The following is a 21,028-nucleotide window of genomic DNA, read 5'->3' as shown; positions in this document are numbered from 1 at the left end:
TTTTAAATATATATTTTGTTGATGTTCAAGTTTAAGAGAATATATGCCTTACTGTCCTGCAACCCCTATTCTGAGGAAAATAATGAATATTTTTAATTATATATTTAAAATTTTAGAACCAGCTATCTATTTGCAAAAAAAAAGGATACAAATCAGTTTTTAAGGATGTCTAGAATGCTAAGGGGGGGGGGGGAATAAGACCAAGAAAGCCAGAGAAAGAAAATAAATCCATAGGCTAGTTTGTACATAGAATGCAAACAGACCCTGACCTGCCCCCCCCCCCCCCCGCCCCCCGCCGGCTGCAGGGAGCTGAGCCCTTCAGGCTCCGAGTCAGCAGCAGCCTCGCAGGGGGTCAGCCAGTGGGACAACCAGGAGGGGCCTGCAGAACTGGAGAAAGGGAGAAGCTACGGGACTTCCTACTTTCTCTCTGCCTTCAGTAGCGAGGCTGCACCTCCACCCCACGCCCTGCACCTGTGTATATACAGAAAGTTCCAACTCCCGCCAAGTTAGCCCAGCTCCCTCTGTCCCTCCAGTCTACGAGCCTACGTCTGGTAATGGTTCCTTTTCTTTGGGCTGCCTCACTGTGCTGCCTTCCTTCTCAGATTTTATCATTGACGGAGTGATCTCTCTCCTTTCACAGTGCCCTCTACTTTAAATATTCAGAGAGTTTCCTGTTGTCTGTTAGATCCTGACAGCTACCATCACTCACTATGAGATAATCTTAGGTCTTTCAGCTCAATTCTGTATAAACAATATCACATTGGGAAATATCATGGAAAGCCTTATTATCTGCATAGGACACGCTTATGCAACAGTGAGCAGCAGGTGGGAAACAAATTGCCAGCATGATCTCTAGGAAGAGAAAAATAATTCACCAGCATCAATACACATGACATTTTGGCAACACAGATTCAATGATACGTCTTCAGTGGGCAGAGGATCTCCCTAGAAGATCCCTAGAAATCACACATGCCCATACCGTGGCTGTAACGAGTCAGTGTGACCCAAGGAGAATGTCCTGGGGAAGTCGTATCCATCTCTCATCCACCCAAGAACAACACAGATGATTCGCTTAGGACTGTCCTTTCTTGGCAAATATGGAAAATATATGGGAAAGTTATATTCCAGTTCTTCATCTCCCTAAAAGTGGAAACTAGAAAACCCTTTAGGACTCAACATCTATGCTAATGATGTGACGAGACTTTCAAGTTACCCATTAGTTATCCGGCAATAGTGAAACTTTCCCCAAGAACTCAGAAGTAATGCCCGTTAATATCTTATCATCATTTAACTTAAAAAACAACAGATTCTGGTTAGGGAAGTCATATGCCAACTTACCCAGAGAGACAAATGAACTTTTAGAAATATGTGATATATGGAACCCATTTTTTTTCAATAAAAATATGCTCACTGAGATGCCCAGGGGTACAGGAAACAAAACACTATCAGTGTTTATCTTAGCTTCTAACCATAAGAGACAGTTACTTCAGCCCATAAAAGAGGTTTATTTATTTCATTCTGGTGTCATTAAAAAATTCAATCATATGGCTAATGCCCTAGTTTTTATTACACATATACCCAGCTGTCTTTGCATCTCAATTTGGCTACCTGGGCTTCCCAAGAGGGAGCATATGCAATGACTGGAATCTTTTAGTCTCCACAGTAGTTATGGTTCTTATCATCAATTAATAAAACAGCATCATAAATCTGTAGCGCAGTATCATAAATCTGAAATGTGTACCCTCGCTGTGAAGGGTGGGTTGCTAAGCTTTGTTGCTTAGCTTGCTGTACTCACCTTAAACCATGGCAAAATCACCCATTCAGTACTCCCCGAGAGACATCTTTCCCGGGAAATGCATCCCACCCACATCCATTTCTTCTACACCTACCTGAAAGACTTCTTAATATCTTCTGCTTGGATCGTCTCAAGAATCTCTTGGTATAACTGAAGATCAAGCGTTGCTGAAGACGTAGCATTTGAAGGGCACTTCTTATGTGCATAGTAGCCTATCAAAATCCCCGAAATAAATAAAACGATGGCTGTGCAAAGTATTTTTAAAAGGCGGCAAAAGTTGCAGGGGTTGCTCTTTGGTGCAGACCTTGTGTAGCGGGTAACATAGTCAGACTCTTCTTGAAGTCTCTGAAACCTTCCTTTGGGTGAAGTTGCTGGTTGAATGGAATCAAGATTGAGATCTGTAGTCTCTGGATTCTCTAGGTTCTGAATCTCAGCACTATCTAGCTGGAACTGGTCAAAACCAGGCTCCTCCAGTTCCTTTTCCATGTCCCACTCTAAGTCAAGGGCAGTGGCTTGTAGGTCATCATTGTCCAAGTACTGTGAATGTCCTGGCGCTCTTTGATCTGCATTGACTTTCTGATAGGCCATCTTTTTACCTGTGAAAATAAGGGAAGCATATTTTCTTAAAATGAACTGTAAAATTGAATAGAGGAACTCTCAATTGAATTGGAGTGGGGAGACCAGGAAGGGAGCTCTCACACCTTGCCCTCAGCTAATGACAGATCCCAAAGGGAAGAGACACACCTTGCATTCCCAACTGGAAGAAGCCTACTTTACTACCCCAGCAGGAGAAAGGGAAAAAAAAAAAAAAAGAAAAAGAAAAAGAAAAAAAAAAAAAAAAAAGGTCTCCCTGTTCGGTAACAAGCTCAGCAAAGAAAATACAATAACTCAGCCAATGAGAAACCATCACCACCCTGAACCCTCACTTCCCTCCGAAAGACTTTTCATTCTTAGCAGCCCTCCCACCTTTCTTCTTTTCTTGAAAAGTGACAGTCCTCTCCATTGATCTCTAGTCTTGCCTATGCTTTGCCATAGTTTGCAGGTCCAGACTCGTAACTCGTCTGCTATTCCAGAGGAAAAAACAAACAAACCACAAAAACACTTTTCTGGTAAAACAACGGGCCGTTTACTTTTAAGGTTGTCAAAACAAATTAATAAAGAAAATCTCCACGGTGAAAACAAAAGAAAGCAGCAATCCGTATTAGATACCCATAAAATTGTAGTGTTTATAATCAGAGGAAATATATTGTCTCTATAGAAAAATCACATATTTGTTAATCGTTTAATCTTCTATTTTGCTGTTGATGTTTATTACAGGAAGAGAAGACAAAAAGTAAAAGTAAACTAAAAGTAGAAGGTACTTGGAGAAACTGAGAAAACATAAAATAGACACATGTACAGTCATTCCTTTGAAGCTCAGGAGAATAAAAAAGTCACAAATGGACAAGAGCATTGAGGACAATATGTTATAATGAAGGCAAAGTTTAAGCTTACATGTGGTCGAAATCACTTTTTTAAGAAAAACTGAGCGCAGGAGCAATAAAGCACAACTTTATTGCTTTAGTGGTTTATTGTTTATTAAGTTAAAGAGGAAAAAACAAAGAGACCCTGGGATGATTTACATTATCAGAACTGTTTTTAAAAAGAGATTCAGGATGGAATAGAAATAAAAGCTAAAAGGAGTCGCAATGCTATTGGAATACAAGCAGCAAAATATGGTGGACCACATAGTTGTGAGGTATCAAAAGGACTGGAGAACTTAAGGCTACCACAGAAGACCAAATGTTCCGTGAATCAGTGACATGGATTGGCCTGGATCACTGAACTTCAAATAAAGGTCTGGGATGGCATCTATCCAAAAAAGGGAAGCCTTTTGCCAGCTAGGAGAGTTTGGTTTCATAACCTTGCTACAGGAGCAGCAGATGGAGATTTTCTCCCCTGCACGGTTTTGGATGACAGTTAGTTATGTCCTGCCGAGTGGTATTAGGCCAACTGGGCTAATTAGCTACTAGCGGTCTTCAGTCTGTATTCAGTGGCCCACTGGTGCATTATGGTTGCCCATTGGGAGTATTTATACTTTGTATTTTCTGTGTAGTAGATTTGTCATCCCAGCTGGATTCGAAGGTCCCTCACTAGGTTTTATGATTTTTCTGTGCGCCCCACTGTGGTGGGTGAAGAATAGCGCTCAACAGACAACTGATTAGCTAATTGCCTTAGGGCCAGTGGTTAACAAGTAAACTCCAATAAAACAAACAGGGACTTCATGAAAGGGAGTGGCGTCAAGCACGGAATCCTGGGTATGGATTACTCTGATCCTGGCTGGCACAGGTCCGTGTTAATTAAAACGTTCTGAATTTTTCAGAGAATTCAAATGTAATTAAATACCAATCTTACAAAATATGAATTGCCATTCTAACTAGATTTCTCTTCACGACCCTATACCCTAGGATTCATTCTTACCCACAGTTGACTCACTAACAAGGAGCAATGCATGCCAGGTACTGGGATAGGCGATGAGAACGGAGATACATGGGTCCTTATTCCTCAAGTAAGGAACAATTCAGTCAGAGATAAATGCATGCATGGACCTATGGTTGAATTAAAAATGCAGAGTGCCAGGGAGACTCAGGGGTGACTGACTCCAGCATACACCACCAGAAAGGATATCCCGAGAAAGTGACCTCTCTAAGATATTTCTGGCAGGAGAGGAAGAGCTAACTAGGGCCGACCAGAGTGTGGAAGGAGGACGATCAGATGGGGAGACATTTATAAACATGCAGAAGAATGAGAATTCCTGATGCATGAACCATTTGAAAAATCCAGAACTACCAGGGTAGGAGTCCATATAGGCCTAGTAGGAGAGCAGAGGGCAGAGGTTAAGAGAAAAAGCGAGGGAAGGGGGACTTTGGGCAAAAGACTTAACTTCTGTGTAACCCATGGTCTTCCTCTGTGACACGGGCATGAAAATAACATAAATGTCACAATGTTGTCACTAGACTGAGTGCACCTAAAACATCCGTTGAGTGTTGCACAGGCTGTGATGGGCTAGAAGGGACGTCTCTGGTATTTAGAGGAGAGAGGACTGGGAAGGATTGTTGGAAGAAGTGGGTTTAGTGATGCAGAAGACATTACATGGGTCTCTAAGACATTGTGGAGAAGGAAAAGGGTATATCATATTCACATGCACGGACACTCACATGCATATGTGCTGGGTGTGATTCACTTGTCTACACTCAGTCTACATGTAGAGACAAAAAGGAAACACACTGTATGACACACCAAGAGTTATCATGAAGGCGAGTGTTTATTTGACACTATGTGTTACAGCGGCCTCAGGAATGATTCTGCAGGCCCTTTTTTTTCCCCTTCCCTCCCTCCCTTTCGAGTGGCCTGATTTCTAAAATGATTCAAGAAAGCCCAACGTTTGCATTTTGTCTTGGGTCATATCAAGAGAAGAAAGAAAAAAGAGAGAGAGAGAGAGAGAGAGAGAGAGAGCGAGAGAGAGAGAGCATGTGCAATAATTGGAGTTAGTGATAATTATTCATCTAGGTTAGGTGATAGTTGATTAATTGCTAGAGGAGCGGAGGACTCTGAAATCACACTCGGTTAAAAGAATTAAAAAAAAAAGGTAAAAGAAAATTTTGGAGGATAGGAAAAACTTGAAGGTGGTAGAAATAAAGACGCCCTAAGATCCATGATTCTAACATCTCTCTCAATGCAGAAGAGGGAAACTGAGGTCCAGAGTTGAATATTCTTTAGACTAAGGAAAGTGATATCTGGGTACATTTTTCTCAAAATGATTTGTGGTTTTATAAAAATATGAGATTAACAGTTTGACAGTAAACTAATATTAAATACACCACAATTCAACTTATTGGAGCATAAATTATAAAATACTGCAATTTCTTAACGCTAGTCATTTTTTTTCTTATTTAAACAATAAACCCCTGCCATCTTGCCCATGGTCTTATGATATTTACTTAGGTGTTCAGTTTATGCATTATTGATTAATTTCCTTAGAAACTGACCCAGGGAGGTCCTGCAGACTTCCCCTGCTCCTCATTTTAATGAATCGGAGCCTCTCTCTTTAAAGAGTGTTTGAAAACTGGAATTGTAAGAACATGGTTTATGCTCCAGGGAGACTTGGCGCGCAGGAGTTACTACAGAAGTGTGAGATCTCTAATTGTGGCCTCTAATACAAACAAAGTCACTTCTCCACAAATCATTTTAAAACCCACTGCAGTGGTGAGGCACAGTTTTCACCTCTAGCCTGCCCGCAGGCCTTCGTCACGGGTACGTCAGCAACTTAACGCTTTTCAAACATCAGCCAGAGCCATCAGTTGGAAGGTGACGCAGATACGGACAGTAAGTCCTCACCATGATGGTTACCTGCCTGCCCCCCCTGCTACCACCTGTGAACTCATGACACATCCATGAATTTACCCTAAATTCTATCTTCCGGGAGAATGGTAACTGGGTCAAAGGTAGATGGAGCCATTCGATGTAACAAATTCCAAAGTATTTCAGGAAAACTTCCAAGTAAAATAAGTATGTGAGAGCATATACAATGAAGCATTTTTAACCATTTATTTAGAAAAACGAGTTATATATATACTGTATACAAATATATTCATATATATATATATACACGCATTTTATATAAACTTAGAAATCCATTTCTTAAAATTATCTTGCTTCAAGGAACATAGTACATAGCATTTTGCAAAAATACACTATAAATCTCTGCCCTGACAGTTGTTTCCCTTTGTCTAAAATAAACTCAAAAAAACAACAACAACAGGTGTGAGTGGAGCAGCACAATTCAAACTGGTGTTATACAGGGTCATCCGTACTTGAGGTGCAGACCAGGTCATAGAAACCTGTTACATGTCCTCAAACAGAAATATCCGTAGCATCCTTACATTCTCTATTATAGCATTTAGGCTTTCTTAAAAAGCACAATGTTTTGTGAAAGGTAGATTAATCTTCTCCATGTTTTCAACACCTCTTATTCACTTAGGTGAGATCCCTTCCCACCCAGGCCTACACCAAAGGCTCAGTTGTCTTAAAAATTCAATATATTCAAACATTTATCTTTTATATACACTTATCCCTTTATAAGGAAAAGAAAGCAGATACAACTTATGCTAAAAGGTATTTTTTTTCCAGATTATGACAGGCTTAGATCAATAAAAAATGAATTTGTATTCTTACTGAGCATATGATTAGTTTAAAAATAAATCGTTACTTCTGAATGCTTTCTTTCACACGTTTTCAGTGGCTGAGACTAAATAAATTATATAGAAATAAAAGATGAATACAAAACAGGCAGAAATCTCAATATGTAATGCAATCTCTGGCTGCTGCAGATCTAGCTTAACAAAAGAGAATGGCTGGCAAATATTTCAGATGATAAATACATGTTAAACAAAGATTTCATTTAAAAGTTATATGTTACTAATGCCGCTTAGAAATATGATCACAGCACTATTATTTTCTTGCTCAGCAATCACAGTGAAGGAACTTACTATGCAAATGCCCTGGTTTTATCAATCTCTAAATTGGTAGGCTCTACAGTCAGTCTACCCGATTCAAATTCCAGCTCTGCTATGTAATTTAGACCAGTTACTTAGTATCTTTATGCTTAAATTCCACATTTGTAAAACGGAAATAATAATAGCACTGTATTTTTATCATCAGCATGAATGAGTGAGATAAATTATTAAAGGTGCTTAGAACCAGATCTAACACAGTGTAAGTGATCCGCTAATAAAGGATTACTCTAGAAATCCTATAGTTTAAGAGAATAGAGGAATTGGAGCTTATGACTATAAAGTACAAACTTGGCTAAATTAAGTTATATCCAGAGGCTGTAAGTTTCAGCAACAAGAGCCTAGAGATAGTAAGAATTTGAGCAGCGGACTCCAGCATTTTTGAAGATGGGAAGCATCTTCTAACTATTAGCTATGGCTCAGATAAGAGAGAGATGTGACTATATAAATATATATATATATATATATATCAAATATAAATATATCTATTTATCATAGATATATTTATCTCTCTCTATATATATATACATACAGAGAGAGAGAGAGAGAAGTTACTATTACATTTCACTTAAAGCACAGCATCTATATCTTGCCATTACAAAATTTCTTTTTAGTCTATTTACAGAAAGAGCAAGAAGGCTTTTCTATAGTGCTAAAGGGTTCAGTTTAAGAGTCCCAGGAATTGGTGATAATTAATCATAAACATGAGCTGCATACATTTGTTGTAGGAAACCGTTCGTCCTAGGTGACTGACTTCACGTGTTGACCACGATGACACCGATAGCGTTTTCGACTCCAACAGTTATTGGAGAGATTGTGCAGATCTTATTAGAATTAGAAACACATACAAAAGCTTGCCTACTGGTAAAAGTTATTTTATAAGCAAAATAAATAAATGACTCTGGCAGATTAACTCGAAAACATAAGGCAGGATCTCAATTTCCTATGACAGCTCTGTGATTGAATCTTTATTGTACAGTGGGGGGAAAAATGTTCATATAGTGTTTCCTGAAGCTTTGAATGTCAAATAATTTGCTGGTTTGAGCAGATTGATTTGAGGCAAAGGCATTTCTTAGAAATGTCAGTGCATCATCAAAAGGCATTCATTACGCACCTTCGTGCAGTATAACTCTGGCTGCTGTACTCGTGAACTATAGGAGTGCCCAGAGGAATTTTCACATTTAAGTTTAAGAACATTTCTTATGGGCTAAAAACATTTGACATAAATTTTTCAGTATGAACCTACTTTATACAAATAAAGTCCATGTTTGTGGAATAAATACTTGTTGTTGAAAGCCTTAATGGTCTCCACGTGAGAGCAGGGCCAAAGATAAAACCATAAAAACAGTAATTCAGAAGACTCTGTTCCCTGACTTAATTTTTTTGGTATAATGAGATTTCCCTTTTCTTTCTGGCTTTATAAAATGGCCCTGACAATTGCTATAGCATCTGTAAGTGCATTAAGAATTCCTTTTTTAATTGTAGTTTGTATGTCCGCTGCATAAAAGAAATGACAATAATTATTTGTTGTTCATGCTTCACTAATTGAATAAACAGTATATATAAAATAAGGGGGGATTATCTGTGTTTCGTTTATAGGAGGGGGGAAAAAGTCAAAACCTACTCTTAAATAGTACACTAAATTAGGCAGAGCAGATAATCAAGCTGGAGAGTATAAAACTAAGACTTTACTCTGAGGTCTGAGCTACCTTGATCACTAAATGACATGTAAAAAGTATGCTTATAGGATACCAAATTAATGAGCTATAAATTTCAAAATGCAGTCAAAACCATTTAAAGGAATATTATTTGATGAAATCCAGCAGGTTTTTGTATAAATTTGTTTTATATCGCTTGCATATGTATGACCACCTGCCAGTTCCCTGAGTGGGCCAGCCATGCTTTCCGTACCTATGTGCACCTGCAATTTGTGCAACACGCTAACTGGTTAGTTGGGCCCACCTGAGGTCCTGTATTTATGATAAGGTTCTTCAATATCAGAGTGATATCATTCAGTTCAGACAAAATTTGGCAAGCAGAAGAACTAACTTAAATGCACTAAAACGAGGGGCACCGGGGTGGCTCAGTTAAGTGTCTGCCTTCTGCTCAGGCTACGAGCAATCTCCAGGTCCTGGGATCGAATTAATCCCCATGTCGGGCTCCCTGCTCAGCGGGGCATCTCCTTCTCTGCCCCATCCAACTCCTGTGCGTGTTCTCTCTCTCAAATAACTCTCGAATAAATAAAACTCTTTTATTTAAAAGAGGTAAATTATTATTTAAAATAAATTATTTAATTTTATTTAAAATAAATAAAACTCTCTCTCAAATAAATAAAAATCTTTTTTTTTTTTGACTAAAATATACAGAGTATAACACTCTCTGGGTTTCCTGAAAAAGTAGTTGGAACACAGTACTGTTTAGAATAGCTATCATGTGAGATTAAGTCTTATTTTTTTTTAAGATTTTATTTGTTTATTCATGAGAGACCCAGAGACAGAGACACAGGAGAGGGAGAAGCAGGCTCCCTGCAGGGAGCCCGACGTGAGACTCGATCCCAGGACCCTGGGGTCACACCCTGAACGGAAGGCAGACGCTCAACCGCTGAGCCACCCAGACAACCCCTGTGATTAAATCTTAACTACTCTCACAAAATTTTCTACTTAGTGATGTGTAAACAGTTTCTGTTCCTGCCTTGGATTTCTTTCCTTGTCTTTTTGGGGTCTGCTTCTACCTAGATTGATTATTCATTTATTTATTTATATATTTATATATTTATTTATTTATTTATTTGGCTGGCCCCATTCTTTCTATCTATAGTTTGCAGAAATATTTACTTACTTCTACAGAATTTGCACCCTTTTTTACCTTCAGAGTGTCTGAAATGGCTTACATTAGAAATGCACATACACAAGACAAATGAAAACACAAAACTACCAATTATAGAAGTGTGGAGGAGAATACATCCTGAGAGTCTGGCTAAAGAAAGCCACTATAATGGAGTTTTGATGTCATTCTGAGCTTCACTGCAGTGAGGGCGAGGAAGACTGTCTGCAGGGTCTTCTCAAATCCCATCATCCTTCACCTAATCTCACTTGTTAATCCGCAAGGCTGTCAATCTTAGCTGACGAGTGTTTTTAATTTTATTTTTCTAAGTTTTTCCTCTTTGGTTGCAGATGTCTATGTTAAGAAGATATTTTTCTCTCCCAGTCAGAGAAAACTATAAGTCTCTCTCTCTCTCTCTCTTTTATATTTAGATTTTGATAAACAGAGGTCACAACAGGCCCATGTTCCAGTATCCAAAATAAAATGTGAACAGATGATTCACTGACCCCTTAAAATGAGCCAGGATTTATTATAAGGTTAAGGTTTTATGAACATTATGGCACTTAAATCAAACAATCCTATATGTTAAATGGTATTATTATTCCCATTTTATGGATGGAAGTACACATAAGGCTTAGGGGTTGCCTTTTATCCAAACTCTCACAGCTATCAAGAGCAAGCGGCTGGAGTATCACACCCCACCTGTCAAATTTTAAAACCTGTTCTTTTAAATGGTACAACCGTTGGATTCTCTACAAGCCCCCAAGGCTGGCATAGTAAGGAATTCAGAGATCTTAGTCATTGAATGATCCCCGGCTCCATCACCAATGTGACCACAAGCACCGGGAGTGTCCATGCCCATGAAATCTGAATAGTCCTGCCTCGGCCCTTGGGTCTCGGGGTGCTGCTCTGACCCCAGGACCTAACGAGATCCCTGTGGCCCCCCCTGCACAGCACCCCGCGGGCCCCCACGTTTCCCCGCACTGCAGTTTTGAATAAAGGAGAGTCGCGTCCAAGTACATTGCTCTCCTCGATGGTCTCTTCCTAGCAACACTTTGAAAATTCCTCTTTTCTCCTGCTGCCGAGGGACAAAGAGCAAAACAACTGTGCTTAGAACTTGAAAGCTCCAGTTTACAAACAACCTGCTGCTGACCTATTTTCAGCCATTAAAACTCTTTGTCCATCTTATCCTACTCCCTACTATGTGTGCTTTATACAGGCCTGAGAGGGCTTCAAGGGTGTCAAGAGTTAACAGTCAATACAATCACCACTTGGCTCTTTGAGAGCTGTCTGCCAGGAGGAGCCTCTTAGCTTGATAGATACACTGCAATTTTTTATCCTTTCAACCAGTGTGAATGATCTTAAATTGCTGTTTTTTGACTATGGCTTTTGGATTTCCCAGGAACAGACAGATGAAGCCGTTATCTACATGAGGCCACTAAGCCCTTATTTTTCACATGTTCAAAGGTAATTTTACTGGTTTACTTTTTAAATATCTTTACTCTTCAAAAACTATCAACAGGTCTCTAGAAATTGGAAGTGCTTTATTCTAAAATTTGTATTGCTGTTTCCTAAAATCATAACATGAAAAGACTTTTTGAGGCCCAGGGTAGTAATCTAGTGTACCCAGAATCTGTGCTTTTTATTTTCTGAAATGGCTCTTTTCATACTTGTTTCTTTAGCATGTTAACGGGGAAAAGTGTTAATATATTGTGATTAACTGGTGGGAAAGAAGGCAACCTAGGAAAACACATTGGTCCCCCATATTTATGTTACTATGAAAACATGTATTATAGGAACCATTCCGAATTTTATTGGATAAATTCTGGAAATCTATTCTTTAGCTAAAGATCACCAAGGAAGATCCAAATGTAAACATTTTAGTACTCATCTTCTGAACTATTGGACCATGAGCTAAGGAAAATTTAAATTGGTGATTTAATCTAAAATATCACAATATTAGGAATTCATTATACTTCATAGCATGGTATGGTCCTTATAAGATAAAGAATATAGTAATTTGCTGAATCTTAGGGCTAGAAATTAGTTTAAGTGAATTATGATGTTTGTCTAAGTAGTAGGAATACATTAATGGGAAGAAAACCAAGAATTGTGAAGCTTTCAGTTTGACAACCAATGAGACAATCAAGACTGAAATGCTTTTCAAGAATTACCTCAAGCAATTTAATAGAGAAACAAATTTTTCAAGACTTTGCTATTGCTATTTTTTCTTACTGTCTGAAATGTTGTATCATAACTATTTATCTGAAACTAATCAAAGGTATATTTTTTAGGGGCACCTGGGTGGCTCAGTTGGTTAAATATCTGCCTTCAGCTCCGGTCATGATCCCAAGGTCCTGGGATCAAGGCCCCCATTGGGCTCCCTGCTCAGAGGGTGTCTGCTTCTCCCTTTCCCTCTACCTCTCCCAGCTTGTGCACTCTCTCCCTCGCTCACCTCTCCTAAATAAATAAAACCTTCAAAAAAATATATATATGTTTTTACAGTATTTTTTTTCTAGGCCTCCCACTGACATAAAATGGAATTTTATCAAAAAAAAAAAAAAGGCTGACAATCATTATTTTCAGTTACGAAATTCAAGTTATTTCTATAAGTTACCTTTAAGTATGATAATACCAATAATTGATAGCTTTTTCAATAAAAAAGCATGTATTAAAAATAAGAAACAGGATGAGAAATTCTAGAATAATATTTACATTGGTATGACAGTTTGAGACGTTAGTTTTTAATTTTTTTTATTATTTATTTATGATAGTCATAGAGAGAGAGAGAGGCAGAGACAAGGCAGAGGGAGAAGCAGGCTCCATGCACCGGGAGCCCGACATGGGACTCGATCCCGGGTCTCCAGGATCGCGCCCTGGGCCAAAGGCAGGCGCCAAACCGCTGCACCACCCAGGGATCCCCCGAGACGTTAGTTTTTATTACAAATTTATATATATATATATGTATATATATATATATATATATATATATATATATGCTTACTAATTGGTTTAGGTAAATTAAAGTAACTAAATAATTTACTAAAAACTATATTGGGCACTGCTTATGTCATTTATATTTTATTTATGAACTGGAGTATTATAAAAAATGGAAGACCTCCAATGGCACATAAAAGTAATGCTGATATGAAATTAAATGTCAGGCAAAAGGCATGAAAATGCAATATTCACAAAGACATTAAATGTAAAACATTTAACAGAACTTTTGTATAATTGACACCATTGAAAGGTAGTTTGCTATAATAATGCATGCAAAATTTTAAGATTCACCTAGCACTTCAGCTTTAAAATGTCAAATATTATTACTTTACCAACATGAATTTTAGATTCCTTCCCATTTTTTTCCCATTCTGTATCCTTTATATTTTCTTTATATTTTTTCTCTCCTTTCCCATTATTTCATCTTTTTTTCTTCTCCATTCTTGTTTTGCTACTGACATCTCCATAATTACTGAGAAATAATAAGAAAACATAAAGTCTGTTTTATTTTTTCTTTGTATTGAGAATGATCTATCCTGAACTACAAATAATCAATGTATTCTTTTTATTTGAAGTGATGACCTGATGACCAGACCAAATACTATGTTTTGGTCTAGCATTCCAAATACGCTTAATCTTTAGCCTAAAAAACTCAATTTATCTTTAACCTGCTGCTTGGGAGTTCCCTACTCTGACAATGTATAGGAAAAACTAAAGACCTTTCTTCCTAACACTTCTATAAAGTCTTCCTTTAGCTATTATGACTGGTGAGATTTTTCATTCCCATCATCCTCCATAACTATAACCTATATATTACCCACAAAATATTTCCTAATCACATATCTTAGAAACAAAGGGATTTTTCTTTTTTTCTGCCCACTACGTTCTCTCTTTTTAACCCAGTAAAGGGTTGAGGTCTTTAATCATTTCCTGAGTAATTTAAAACACTTGAAAGCTCAAAATAATGAAAGCATAGTTTTTGCCTTAACAGGAGAATAATCATTAAGGATGTGGAAAATTAAGTTCAGAATTAACATAGGAACCTACACTGCAACAAAGATGTAAACAGAAGATGACCTTGACTATTTTACTTATGCTAAAGAGATTTTTTAGGAAAAAAAAAAAAAACAGGATGCATTTATGTACCACATGTACCCTCTACATAGATTAATTATTTATCAGAACAGTGCTATGAAGTTACTACTGTCATCATCCCTGTTTTACAGACAAGGACACTTAAGGGAGAGTTGCTATTTGCTTTAGATAACACAGTTTTTGAAACCAGATAATGTGCTTCCAGATTTTGTGTTCTTAGTCTCTCTGCTATAGTGACAGAAAGCAATCAAATGAAGGCATATTTTTAATCCCTCTAAAAGTAAAAAAATAAAACAGCATAAAAGAACATCACTCAATTTTCCCACAACCAATACCTAACATAATTTTGTAGTATGACCTTTTCCCATGAGTTCCGCCCCTATGTAGCCTTTGGGGAGAAAGGAAAAAGAAAGAAAAGGTTTTCAGGAAAAAAAAAAAGAAAAAGAAAGAAAAGAAAAGAAAAGGAAAGAAAAGAAAAGAAAAGAAAAGAAAAGAAAAGAAAAGAAAAGAAAAAGAGTAGAAAAGAAATGAGTAAGTTCACACATTCACATACAGATCTGTCTCCACACTATGGCCTCACTAAAGTTGCTTGTGGTTTCCCCAAATAGACTTCACACCCACGCTCGTAGCTACTGGATATCAATCTTCATGACTTTAATTTCTAAATTTTTCTTTTCCGTATACTTTTCCTCTCTAACTCCAAGAGTTAGGTCTTATTTACATTTTTTTTTTTTTAATTTCCCACCATTTTTGTAATGATTAGTTATCCGGGTAAATGTTTGTTGGACTAAACCCATAATGTTGACAACTCCTAAGTATTCATGATCTCCTCATGTTTATATCCATGCTTTTTCAAGAATATCATACTTCTTAAGAGCAATTGTTTAGCTTAAATGTGACAGTTTTTAAATGAGCAGACTGAACGACAGTGTGATATTTATTCGCTAGTGTCTTTTGAGAACTGTAATTGAGGCAAGAGTAACTTTTACAGTGAAGGAATTCTTGGAGCCCTGAGTGCCAAGAAGTCCATCTACCCTGACTGGGAGACACTATAAGGAGAGGCCCCAAGACCATACGGAGAAGCAGCTGAGCCCAGGCGTCCAAATCCAAGAGCCACACATGTGAGACCAGACCCATCACCAGCCAATATTCACCAAGGGACAAGCACGTGGAGCAAAAGCAGCAGCTACTTGACACCTGCCCCTATTCTTTATCAAGCATATATAATCAAATAGCTGTTGTTCAAAAACCACTGTATTGGGGGGTTGTTTCTCAGCAATGAATAAATAACTAGAAGGAATTACCGCTGAAGCTATTTTTCCAGAACGGACACCTGTGCAGGTGACTTGACCACCTAAGATCACATGAGGTGTTTTATTCTGAACTAACACAACATTCCACGCACTCCTTTCGAAGACATCTAAGGCCTTTATCAGGCCCGGGCTTAAGCTTCCATTCCTTTCCTTTCCGTGTACATTTCAAATCTCTTCTAGGCACACATTGCACACGTTCCTCCTCTGCCTCATCCGCTCAGGTTCAGATTCTTCGTTCCACTTAATTTTATCTTTGCAGACTGGCATGGTATCCAGAACCCTGCAGCTGTTCAGTGGATGATAGGCTACAAATAAGCATGGCATCTTGAAGCTATTATAGAATTTAGGGTGAAATAATTGCCATTTTACCGGCAATATGTCTTGTAACAACTACTTCAGTTCATCCAGCCTTTAAAAGGGAATGTACCACCTACCTATCATACACACTTCTAAGACTTAATTAATGAATAATGTTAAATACTGTAACCAAAGACAGTTGATATGCTGTATACCCAGCGAAAATGCTATTGTTCTAAAATTATAAACTACTAGGAATCAAGAGAGCTAGGTTTTAATTCTCAATCTGCAATCTAGGCACGTCAGGGCAAACTACTTTTCTTCATAGGTAGAACTAGATTTGTCTGTGTGAAAAACAAATGAGAAATTCATCAATGTGTTCTTTAAGTACTGTTTATCAATATCCTATAAAGATTAGTAATGAATCAAAATCGGTTAATACCAATTAATCACCGTCACATGATGCCATACTTGGTCACCCCAATTACTGAATATTTGCTGATCTAATGGCTTGAGGTAAAGCCACAAGTGAATTTACATTACAAGCGTCTGAATTTCTCTTTTCCCCAAACAAAGCACAGGGCCTGGAATGAGAAGAGGGGACTTTTGGGTTGTGTGCCAGGGGTGAAGACTGTACCCAGGGAATGGGGGACACAAGAGCAGAAGGAGAAAGGAAGCCGACTATGAAATGGTAGCCTCTGGAAAATCCAAGAACTTACCAATTTCCAGTCTCTTAAACACATTATAAAAGTATTTACTTAAGCCATTCAGAACTGGTGTCTGTAATGTGGGCATCCACAGAGTTAAAAACAAAATCATGTCCTCTATGTTGAGGGGGGAAATGTAAAGAGATCTAAAGAGATCTATAGGAGAAGATTAATACAACTCCCCTCCTGCACATAATACATTTTGAAAGGAACCTATCCAGAAAAATCCATTTAGCTATGCCCAGAACAATCAAGACTGACTGTGTAGAGATTGAAGTGCCTCAGTCCATCTGCTGATGATATTTATTGCTTTTTGGCACCTTCTACATATTTACCAAGCCTATATAAAAGAAGGCTATGCTTCTTATTTCTAGGACAAAAACAGATGGTGCTCCAGCAGGTAATAATTTAATTAAATGGCTCCTAAAGCATGAACAAATTGTTCCAAAGAAAAGAAAATATTTTTATTTATTCTTTAAAAATAAAAGAGGGGGACAAAGCACTAAATCAAGTTAGACTTTTTTAAAGCCACAAAATTAAGGTTTACTAAATCTCCTGTTCTTAACACAAAGCGCTTCTCCCCATCTATCTTCATCCTAAATCAAAATCAAAATTATCAATAATAGAGATGTTGTTCCTCAACTTTCATTGGCTAAGAAATGACTTCAGGTTAAAGTGAAATGTTTTTACGAAAGTGAAAAATCACATATGCTTGGATTAAATTTTATGATATTCAAAGTGAGTTGCACAATGTACTTTATGGACTAAACGGGATAGAGTCGGGATCCCTGGGTGGTGCAGCAGTTTGGCGTCTGCCTTTGGCTCAGGGCGCGATCCTGGAGACCCGGGATAGAGTCCCACGTCGGGCTCCCGGTGCATGGAGGCTGCTTCTCCCTCTGCCTGTGTCTCTGCCTCTCTCTCTCTCTCTCTGTATGACTATCATAAATAAATAATAAATAAATAAATAAATAAATAAATAAATAAATAAATAAATAAATAAATGGGATAGAGTCAACTACATACTTAAATTGTAGATTCTAATAATTGAAACCAAAATTTGCTGTTCCACTTAAAGCCAGAAAGCCCTTTAAAGCTCCTCTGATACACACATTAGAGATGTCACAATACTAGAAAACAATGACAATTTTGCAGCGTAACAGGATAAAGTTCGGTCACTTGGGTTCAAGATGGAAATGGGTATGAATCCCAGTACTGCCACTGCCACTTACAGACTGTATGACTTTAGGACAGGAAATCAAGTTTTTGAAGATTCTGTTTCCTAGCCTGTACATACATGAATACACCCAAACACAGAATGATGGCAATTATAGACTCAATATGAGGATTTAATGGATAGATTCTTAGCACAGTTCTTAAAACAGAGTAAACATTCTACAAATGGCTGCCAGTCATCATCACAATTAAACAATAAGAATATATGTATAGTACAGGAGCTATAAAAAATATGAACCAAAATATATAAAGACTTGCTTCAAGTAAATTACAATCTATCAGGAAAGATGAAACTAATGCATATACACACTTAAAGTGTAATCAAGAAGTAAACTGTGGAGTTTAAAATATTAATTCAGTAATGTTGAAATTAAAGAGGGTTTTGATGGGAACTAAAAGGGATACCTTGAAAAAGGGATATGGCTTAAGAATGAAGAAGTCATTCAAATAAATAATGATGAGCTCAAGGAGGATGTTTGGAATGAGTATCTGCATGTAAGAATGAAGGGACTCTCTTAATTAAGAAAAAGGTAAATACCAGGGGCTGAAAGAAAATAAATTTAGACAGACAGAAAAGGAAATGGTCTCCCTGTGTAAGAGTAGGTTCTTCCAGGATAAAGGCACCATGATATTATGCTTCACAAGATCATGATACAAAGCAAGAAAAGCTAACATCAAGAACATCATGACAGTGAAGTAGGATAACCACATAATGCAGTGAAGACTGAAACCATTTGTACTAAACAATCATGCCTTTTAGCAAAGTTGGGCTACTTAGACGACTCAAAGTATATACACTTGCCTCAATAATTTTATGATCATTTATAATTATAGTAAATTATGTTTATAATTTATATTTAAAACATACTTATATTTAATTACTATCATATATAATTTTATATCTTCTGAAAAACAAAGTTAAAGACATCATTTTGCCTGATATCAAATTATATTACAAAGCTATAGTAGTTGGAACAGATCAATGAAACAGAATAAAGAACCCAGAAATAAACCCACGCATTTGTGGTCAACTAATTTATGACAAAGGAGCCGGGACTATACAATGGGGAAAGGATAGTCTCTTTAATAAATGGTGTTGGGGAAACTGGACAGTCACATGCAAAAGAATGAAAGTGGACAACTATATTACAACATACATAACAATTAATCTAAAATGGATTAAAGATGTCACTGTAAGACCTAAAACCATAAAAGTCCTAGAAGAAAACACCAGCAGTAAATTCCTTGACATAGATCTTGGCAATAAAAAAATAAATAAAAAATTAAAAAAAAATTTAAAAAAAAAGCAAAAGTAAGTAAGTGGGTTTACATCCAACTAAAAAGCTTCTGCACAGCAAAGGAAACCACCAACAAGAGGAAAAGAAAAGCTATTGAAAGAAAGAAAATGTTTCAAGTGATATATCTGATAATGGGCTCAATAGCCACAATATATAGAGTTCATACAACTCAATAGCAAAAAACAATCTGAAAAAAAAAATAAGCAGAAGATCTGGATAGACATTTTTCGAAAGAAGATATACAGGTGGCCAATAGGTACATGAAAAGATCCTCTACAGCATCAATCATCAGAGGAATGCAAATCAAAACCACAATGAAATATCACCTCATACCTGTTAGAATGGCTATTATCAAAAAGGCAAGAAACAACAAGCATTGGTGAGGATGTAGAGAAAAGGGAACCCTCATATGCTGTTGCCGGAAATCCAAATTGGTGCAGCCACTATGGAAAACAGTATGGAGATTCTTCAAAAATTTATAATCCGAACTACCGTATGATCCAGTAATTCCTCTCCCGAGTATTTATTGGGAGAAAACAAAAACACTAATTTGAAGAGATTTATACACCCCCATCTTTACTGAGGCATTATTTAAAATAGCCGCAATATGGATATGGAAACAATCCAAGTGCTCATGATGGATGACGGATAAAGAAATTGTGGAACACACACAGACACGCACACACACACACAATGAAACATTATTCAGCCATAATAAATAACGAACCTTGCCAGGTGAGACAGCAGCCTACATGGAACTAAACAGAGAACAAATTGCTGGTTGTCACAGGTAGGGTGTGGGAGGTGGGAAAAGTGAGAACGAATGAATTCATTAATTATAGTCATACTTCTATTATATATTATGTGTATACATGAACTTTACCTTGTGCTGGATGATGATGATAACAGCAATACATTTTCCTCATTCATATTCTCAGTCATCTATCTGTTCTCTGTATTTTCACTGTCAAAATGGTTGAAAAGAGAGGATGGCATGTATTGGTTTTGCTTTGATAGATGGGGTGACCTTTTGCTGATGGCTGCTGTCTCACCTCACAACTATAGCAGCGGATCCTGAGGGAGGAGCTAAGGGATAGGAACTTTGCTTGAGGCACTGCCATTGTCTTTACATATTTAATCTCACGTCCTGAATGGTAAAGAACTACTGACACTAATACATACAAGAGAGAGAGAGAGAGATACAGACAGGCATCATTCTAAAGGCAAAATCCAATCACATTTTCTCTTGGAAATTATACAACAGGGTTAAGTAAGAACCTATATGGTTTTTTCTTAAGTTCTAGTGACAGAGTTGCCAGAGTTTAATGCATAGAAAAGATTATTAGTCACTGGACCAAGACTGACTTCAAAAACACAAACGGGATATCCAAGGCATTGAGTCCCATTTTAATTTATTCTTTCTACATCGATAAGCAGTAATCCAAGTGTTTCAGTAAGTAAAATGAACTCCTGATCAAGAAAACAAACATTCTACTTTCCCATAACCAATAATACCCTAGATAAAACACAATGCCGGACAGCTCTAATTCTGCCTGGATAAGCCTATAAGATATAAGCAAACATTGCTAACTCTGGGAGAGTCGATACTTTAGGAAGACGTATGCTCTAGTCATCTTACTGATACAGTAGGATCTCACGAATGTGGAAAATTAGCGTTAGAATTAAGGTAAACAGAACCTAAAAACTACTTTGGTAGCATAATATCCAGTTTAAGAATTGACATCCTTCAAGGAAAAATGATTAGATGAACTATAAAATCCATATAAATAGCCTCTTAATAATTATTGTAAAGAGAGTCTGTGTATTTCTGAGATATGCAAAGTAATGCTTTCAAAGTATAACAATTCTTATAATATTCACTAAAAATGAAAAGGTAAGGACATCAAGGTAAGTA

At 37.3% G+C, this 21,028-nt stretch overlaps 1 protein-coding gene across 2 annotated transcripts in view; it reads right to left on the bottom strand.

Moving 5' to 3' along the window:
* The window catches only part of NAALADL2 (N-acetylated alpha-linked acidic dipeptidase like 2), an 880,849-nt gene that overhangs the window by 647,177 nt on the left and 212,644 nt on the right, over nucleotides 1–21,028 (bottom strand). For both annotated transcript variants that reach the window (XM_055308319.1, XM_055308320.1), the window contains exon 2: nucleotides 1,890–2,391. In XM_055308319.1, the coding sequence (XP_055164294.1) occupies nucleotides 1,890–2,391 (502 nt within the window). The remainder of the gene's footprint in view (nucleotides 1–1,889; nucleotides 2,392–21,028) is intronic.

The sequence above is a fragment of the Nyctereutes procyonoides genome, unplaced genomic scaffold (assembly GCF_905146905.1).
Source record: "Nyctereutes procyonoides isolate TBG_1078 unplaced genomic scaffold, NYPRO_anot_genome, whole genome shotgun sequence".
Classification (NCBI taxonomy): domain Eukaryota; kingdom Metazoa; phylum Chordata; class Mammalia; order Carnivora; family Canidae; genus Nyctereutes; species Nyctereutes procyonoides.
This window is presented reverse-complemented; position numbering and strand designations above follow the sequence as displayed.